This window comes from Antrostomus carolinensis, unplaced genomic scaffold (genome assembly GCF_000700745.2).
Source record: "Antrostomus carolinensis isolate BGI_N321 unplaced genomic scaffold, ASM70074v2 scaffold14381, whole genome shotgun sequence".
In the NCBI taxonomy this organism is placed as follows: domain Eukaryota; kingdom Metazoa; phylum Chordata; class Aves; order Caprimulgiformes; family Caprimulgidae; genus Antrostomus; species Antrostomus carolinensis.
Genome location: NW_010293567.1, coordinates 1,897 through 9,643, shown reverse-complemented (window position 1 = coordinate 9,643; position 7,747 = coordinate 1,897). Strand labels below are relative to the sequence as shown.

Sequence of the window (7,747 nt, the reverse complement as noted above, 5' to 3'; positions counted from 1 at the left end):
CAAACCATTCTATGATTCTATGATTCTCTTTGAAGTTAATAATGAGAGATATCAGGTCAACGTCTTTTGGTGTGTTTCTGGTAGTAATAGATTTATCTGTTCTGTCTTAAACTGCATTTAAATCTCTCAAGATAAGCTATGCATAGAATTAAACTGAAATGGTAGCAAAACAAACACTTTAAAATATTTTAATACTGAAAATACTTTGCATTATACTAAAGGCAGAACACTGTGCCTACTGTTCATGTGAATTTATGCAGTTTTCTTGTTTTCTCGTTTTCATCAGATGGCTTCAATGAAGATGTTTCAGATTCAGTTCCACACAGGTTTTGTACCTCGAAATGCCACCACAGTGAAATTTGCCAAGTAAGTTGTCACCCTTTTGTAGGAGACTAGAAGCTTTTTTCTTTGAAACTAACCTGCCAAACCAATATATGGCGGGGGAAGGAAATATAGTCAGTGTAGGAAGTGATTAGGAACTTTGATTTCAATAACAAGATTCTTCTGTTTTCTCACTTCAAGGAAACTGAAGGTTTTGTTTATGATGCAAAAAAAAAATTTCTGTACCAAAATACCACCTGTTTAAAATATATGTAAAAAGTAAACAAATACAGCATGTTTTAAACCTTATACTTGGACTGCAGTGAATTTAATCTAGTTAGCCATGAGTATCATTAATCTACTTGTATGCATCTTTGCAGATATGATCTGGATGCCTGTGATATACAAGAAAAATATCCTGATTTATTTCAAGTCAATCTGGAAGTAGAGGTGGAGCCCAGAGATAGACCTAGCTGTGAGCAGCCACCGTGGGATAACATGAATATAAAGGGACTGAATCCCAAGATTCTTTTCTCTACCCGAGAGGAACAACAAGAGATTTTATCAAAATTTGGTAATGAATCTCTTGAAAAATTAGAGAACATGATAAAGTTTCTAATATACTTGCTTTAAAGCTATGAATGTGCTGAGATTTTAGAAAATGGAATTGTGACAGCCAGGATTTGTAGGCAGAACGTCTTCAAATAACTATTTGGCTAAACTGGCACTATTATCATTTAACTTAAAATCATCTGAGCATTCCTCACAAGTGGTCTTATCTAAAAATATTTTTACTGAGGTCCTTCTTATGTATAGACAAGTAATGTTGTAATTAAATTTCTCAACTTTTCCTGATGTGGTCCAGCAGATATATAGTTTTTTTAATACTATGTATTCTGTACTTCATCTGTAGATGCCTGCATTAATTCCAATTGATGCTCTTCAGTATCTTTCTTCTTCTCTTGGTATCAGTGATTAGCTTTGACATTTTCATTAAGGCTCTTAAGCTTTCTCTGTTTTTTCAGAATAAAAAGCATGATGGAGATTATTGTGGTGATTTTAGTACACCACACATGTGATCTTACTCTCTACTCTTAATATGGTACAGCTTAATTATAGTTCTTTAGATACAAGGTAGTTGCTCTGTTTTATATATTTTTTAGCAGGTTATATTGGTTTGTGTTATAATTTAGGTAATTTTTTATTTTAAGTTAGTGTATATGGATTTTAAGAATCCTAGTGTGAACACAACTCAGCTCTCTACAGTTAAGGTATTTCACTGATAATGAGTATCAGTAACAGTTACTCTTTTTTTTTCAGTCCCTTTCACTTTCTGATTGATGAATGTAATACAAGGGTTTCAAATTCCAGTGAAAATATTTCTAAAAACTGGTGGGAAGGGAATAGAACAAGAGCAACTGCTGTGAACTAGTTTTATAAAACTTGCCTTATTAAAACTGAATTTGCATTACTTCATTAATCATGATATTTCAAGTACGTTTTCTGAGACAGACTATTTTTTCAGCACCTCTGTAAGCTACAACTGAGTGTGGGGAAGCAGCATGAGAAAGTGTTCTACCAGTTTGGTATTTAGATTTAGACAAATAGGTTTCTCCCTATCATTCACCCCATTTTTTTCAAACAGTGGATGAACACTTACTAATTTGGGGAGTCTTCTTGTTTGCATTGAGGAAACCTCCTTTTGGGGAGATAATACACCAGTAGGTAATTCAGCCCAACTCAGTCTTACACAGGAGTCTCTAATGTTTGATCTCAGTAAAACAATAAATTTAAATAAGCAGTAGTTAATACAGCACACAGTGTATTATTTAACTCCTCTGAGATGTTTGTTAGCTACTCCATGTTCTTCTCTGGCTTTATACTCTGGGTTTTTTCTATAGCCATATTTGCACTTTTCTGATGTTCTGTTCCTTATTGCAAATGTTTTTCATAGCTCTTACATATTTTAGGGGATGGTTGGTGCAAATTAATTACATTTTTCTGCAAATGTAAATAGAATGCTTGAGTGTTTTGCTATGAGTCTGATTTAATTAAATATTTTAGTTGAAAATAGGGTCTTACCAGCTTTTACATTTGAAACAGTATTGGTAATGTCAGATGGAAAGTGGGAGCGGGAATTTGCCTTTGCAGATACTTGATGACAGTTGTCCTGCTACAGCAGTCAGTCTGCAAGTCAAATACCAGCTGCTATGACCAGGATTGAGTTTTAGAAGTTTGTCTCTAAGGATTCTGGCTTAAAATCTATTTTATAGGGAAACCTGAACTGCCTAGACAACCAGGTTCAACTGCACAATATGAAGCAGAAGTATCCCAGCTGGAGCAATCTTCAGAAAGTGCACCTACTGAGACAGAATCCCCACACAGCAGTAGTACCGATGCAAATAACTTCTTTATTTCTCTGGACTGGAAAGGTACAGGTTTTCCTCTGAAGTAACTATTTGTCATATGTTTGTTGTCTTTTACACCTTCCAGTGAATGCTTAAGCTTTCTTACGCAGCAGAAGTCACTATTTCACTAGACAATGAGAAAAAGCTATTTAGAGAGTGAGCTCTGCAGGTTAACAAGTGGTCATTCCGCTTCATTTGGATAAATGCTGAGCTCCATTTTTCTTTTTCTGCAAAAATCTTAGCTTTAAAGGTCAGCAAAAAAACTTTGTATTCCCACAGCCCCACTTAGGCTGGCTGAGGAACAGAGGAAACAAAGCTGACTAGCCAGTGGGGTGCACATCAGCATGCAGGGACTGAGAAAATACAACTTTATAGTACATGTATAAGTCCTTTTTATGGGTTCTGCTTTGTTGGCAAGGATGTCAGTAACTGCTTATGCTGTCATTGAATGCAGTCATTGAGTGGAGCAGCAGTTACTGAGTGATCTTCAAAGCCATAAGTGGCACGATGTCCTGAGGTGAATGTCCAAGTCAGTCTCATTTTGAAAAAATTTGTAATGTGTGCCCTTGCAGAGCAGCAAGTGTGGTAGTGAGCTGCCCCGTTGCCCATCCTGTACAGAGAGGTGGTAGGCAACAGTTAGTTTTCCTTTTTTAATCAATTCTTTTGCGAACTTTGGTTAATTAAGGATTGATTTCATATGATCTTACCATAAAAGTATTTCTTATCCTAGTTGGCAGAAGAATCCTGGTAGTCTAAAGCTGTTATTTCTTTTTATTCAAGAAGGAAAAAGTCCAGAAAGTGGAGTAGAGGACAGTTCATCTAAAAATGATCGTGTTCAGCTATCTGATGACAGAGATGAGAGTGATCCTTCAGATGAAGAATTCTCTACATTTCCAGGTGAAGAAAGCACAGTAATTGTTGATGAAAAAGACTCTACTTCAGAGGGAGAGTTGCTTTTTGAAGTGCCATTACAAAAGTCTCTCCCTGAAGAGAATGTAGACTTACTGGGACTGAACTCTGATAATTCACCAGCACAGAAACAACCTATTTCAGAAATAAACTCTTCATCAAGTAATGCAGACTTGTTGAACAATCTGTTTGTGAGTAATGCATCACAGATTTCAGAAGAGCCCACTGGAGATCTTCTTGGACAAGGAGCAGATTTCTTTTTCAGCAGTCAGTGTCCAGCTGCTACTCAGGGTACATCTTCAGCAGCAGCCATGTCTTCAGGTATGTAAATTTAACATCAGTACGCTTTGACTGGCCAACAGATAAAAAAATGCTGCTTGCATTGTGCTTAGAAAATGAGTACCATGTTTTAAACTGTACACTGAACAAATGTTGGTCTATAGCAAGAATCTGTATAGAATAGGTGTTTTTATTGCATGGAGGAGACAAATTGCTATGTATTATCCAGGTATTTTGGTTATGTTGTCAATATTCTGTTAGCTTTAAACCATGTAAACAGAAAAGTATTAAGTCTCTAATTTAAAAGAGATTCAGTATTCTTAAAGAATCCATAGCCTTCCCCTACAGACATTACATGCTAGATCCTTTTGTAAATCCATGTGAAAATAATTTCTCTTATGAAGACGTAGAATTGTAATAACTTACTGCTTTCTTGCACTTTATGTAAAGCAATAGAATTAGATGTGGTACAGAGCTGTGCTGCTTAGATCAAATGTCTCTGTGGGATTTTGAGGTGTCAATCAGGTAAGACTGCTATGCCACTGGAAATCTGGTAGATTACTGTTAGAACCACTGGGATAACAGTACTGCTAAAAGGTGTTTTTGTGCTGGTTTTATTGATGACGTTGGCTGGTCTGTATCCTGAAAGAGAATGTTGCAGGCTGCCATCTATTTGGTGTTTCAAACAAGGTGATTTAATTTAGAAGTTCTGTTCCTTTTAGTGATAGACACTTAGCTCTTTGTCACATTGCTGAACTTCTGGGAATAGCAATTCTCTGCCTGAAGTTACAGGAAGGTTTTTAGGAATATTAGTCAAATAAACTGGGAAACTGTTACAAGGTTTAGCTTATTTGCACCAAGATAATTCACTTGGTCTAAAAACTTTATTCTGCATACAGCTGCAAAGTGTTTTTATAGAGCACTTAAGTGATTTCAAGTATTTCTTTCTTCAGAGAATCATAGAATGGTTTGGGTTGGAAGGGACCTTAAAGATCATCGAGTTCCAACCCCCCTGCCATCAGCAGGGACACCCCCCACTAGACCAGGTTGCTCAAAGCCTGATCCAACCTGGCCTTCAACACTTCCAGGGAGGGGGCATCCACAGCTTCTCTGTGCAACCTGTTCCAGTGTCTCATCACCCTCACAGGAAATAATTTCTTCCTAATATCTGATCTAAACCTACCCTCTTTCAGTTTATAGCCATTACCTCTTGTTTTGTCACTACCTGCCCTGTTAAAAGTCCCTCCCCAGCTTTCCTGTAGCCCCTTCAGGTCCTGGAAGGCCGCTGTAAGGTCTCCCCAGAGCCTTCTCTTGTCCAGGCTGAACAGCCCCAACTCTCTCAGCCTGTCCTTATCAGCCTGATCATCCTGGTGGCCGTCCTTTGGACTCACTCCAATAGGTCCATGTCTCTCTTGTGTTGGGGGGCCCCAGAACTGGACTCAGTACTCCAGGTGGGCTCTCACAAGAGCTAAGTGGCCTGTTCAATGTGGTCATCACCTCAGGATACACTAGGGAACTATGGCAGGATTATTCCTTCTCTTCAGCTTCTAAGTGAATCTTGCAAGAGTCCCTGGGCTCTTGAGGATTTTGACCCTAGAGGGCAGCAGAAACAGGAAGATCTCGAGCTGTGATTCCAGCTGACTGTCACGTGTTACTCCACGCTGACTATAAATACTCTTCCAATTAGTTTTTACTTCGTTGTGATCACTAGAGACCTGTTGAGAGCCTGGCTTCTCTTGGTTTTCATTCTTGAGCTGACACACTTTCTGCCCCAGAGTCACCAATGCCTTCAAGTCAAAGTGGTAGTATGAATGCTTTATTTGTTATTCTTTTTAGCAATTTAATAGTCTGTTTTGTTTAAATTCTTTGGAGGTTTGGCATTGTAGAGCATTTAACACATGTAATTCTTCTGTTTGTATGCGGATGATCACTCAGATTTAAGGTGTGTCTTACATGGATGAAATTAACAATATTTTTGAATTTATGCAACCTTGCTAAGGATTTGTGTTTGAAGACATAGCTGTTCATATTGTGTACGGCTGAAATACTTTTTGTACCAACATAAGAGTACAGATGTCTAGAGGAAGGGACAGAGGGTGACTCTTCGCCACAAAAAATTCTCAGAAGGCTGCTGCAGTTACCAGCATGAACTCTACTTTCTGTCTGGGCCACCAGAGGAGTAAGGCTTTTTAAACTTTGCTTGTTTAAAAGTTTGTCAGAAGATAATTTTGTTTTCTGCTTCTTTTTTAGCTGATCCGTTTGACCCATTCACAATGTCATCGAATTCAGAGAATCAAACCCTGCCTGGTTCAGACCTCTTTGGGGACTTTCTTAATCCAAGCTCAACATCTACAGCTAGTACAGTTCCTTCTACACACAGTTCACTTCCACCTTCTTCCAGCTCAGATTTCTTAAATTTAGGTAAGTGTGCTTCTGTTGTTCTGTTTCTTAATAGTTTCTGCTGCTCTGTGCATTTCTCTTTCAGCTTAGTCAAGGTGGATTAGTGTCTTAATAGATTCACTGTTTTAATTAGCTATATATTCTGGGAATGCAGATACAAAGGCACCAAGTAGCAAGGGTTTTCCTGTATAGTGTCATGCTAATATTTATGATGCAAGAGGATTTCTAGCATTGCTAACTTTCTGTTAGGAGTTGGAGTTTCCTCTGGGAGCTCTTAGAACTAAGAGTACACAGACATGTCTAGATTTACTTTCTAGATGGCAGAATGCTATTTTGATTGTATTCGATTTTAAAGATTGTCTGGAAGCCTTGGAAAAGAAATGAGCAAGTCAAGTTATAGTACAGCCACTTCTTAAAATGCAAGCTGAGGCTAGCACGGACCTTCTTGACCTGAATGCAATCTGGTAATATACTTAGAGTATATTATGTAATACTCTAATCTTATTTGTTTAATTTAATTTCTCTTATGTGTTCTTGGTGAAGCCCTTTCTCCTTATGCATTTATTTTAAAATCTGTTCATCTTTAAACAAAAAGCTTTACATTATGTTCATTCTTCTCATATCTCCATCCTAAGCACATTATTTCTAAAGCGTTACTAAATAGAGCTTCTAAGGATGCTCATTCTTTTAAAAAAACATACCCTTGCAAAAATGGTGGAGTGGAAGAGCCAGAAGTGTTGCTTTGTAACTCTGACTTTCAAAGAAAAGCCTAGTTCCTCTCCATAGGGATGGGAGTTGCAGTCTGTCTGCAACAGCTCTTTTTTGCTGCTCATTCATCCCCAAAATGTTCCCCGGCTCCTGCGTGGGTCCTTGCCATGGCATACAGTCTTTCAAGAACATGGTTTTCTGCAGGATACAATCCTTTAGGAGCAGACTGCTCCAGTGAGGGTCCCCCAGGGGCTGCAGCTCCTGCTACAAGCCTGCTGCTGTGAGGGCTCTTCGCCATGGGCTGCAGCATCTATTCAGGGCATGTCCACCTGCATGTGGACCTGTGGAGGCCACAGGCTGCAGTGCCGATATTTGTGCCACTGTGATCTTCTCCATGGGCTGCAGCGGAATCTCTGCTCTGGCACCTGGAACACCTTCTCCTCCTCCTTCTCCACTCACCTTAGTGTCTGCAGGGCTGTTTCTCTCACACTTTCTCACTCCTCTCACAGCTGCTGTGCAGTGTTTTTTTACCTTTTCTTACATAGGTTTTCCTAGAAATGCAACCATCTTGACTGGCTCAGCTGTGGCGTGCAGTGGGTTTGTTGGAGCTGGCTATGTCCAGCATGGAGCAGCCCAGGCCACTCCTCACAGAGGCCATCCCTGCAGACCCCACTTATAAATTGGAGGTAGTTAGGACTGGTGGTATCACATTCCTCACCCTG

General features: G+C 39.0%; 1 protein-coding gene across 1 annotated transcript; it reads left to right on the top strand.

Moving 5' to 3' along the window:
- Positions 1-286: 286 nt before the first annotated feature.
- On the top strand, positions 287-6,338 carry LOC104532189 (cyclin-G-associated kinase-like; the record flags this gene model as incomplete). Its single annotated transcript, XM_010177326.1, has 5 exons — positions 287-366; positions 702-895; positions 2,595-2,753; positions 3,510-3,959; positions 6,168-6,338. Coding segments are annotated over 5 exons (1,054 nt in total), but the record flags the coding sequence as incomplete, so codon positions are not given.
- Positions 6,339-7,747: the final 1,409 nt, after the last annotated feature.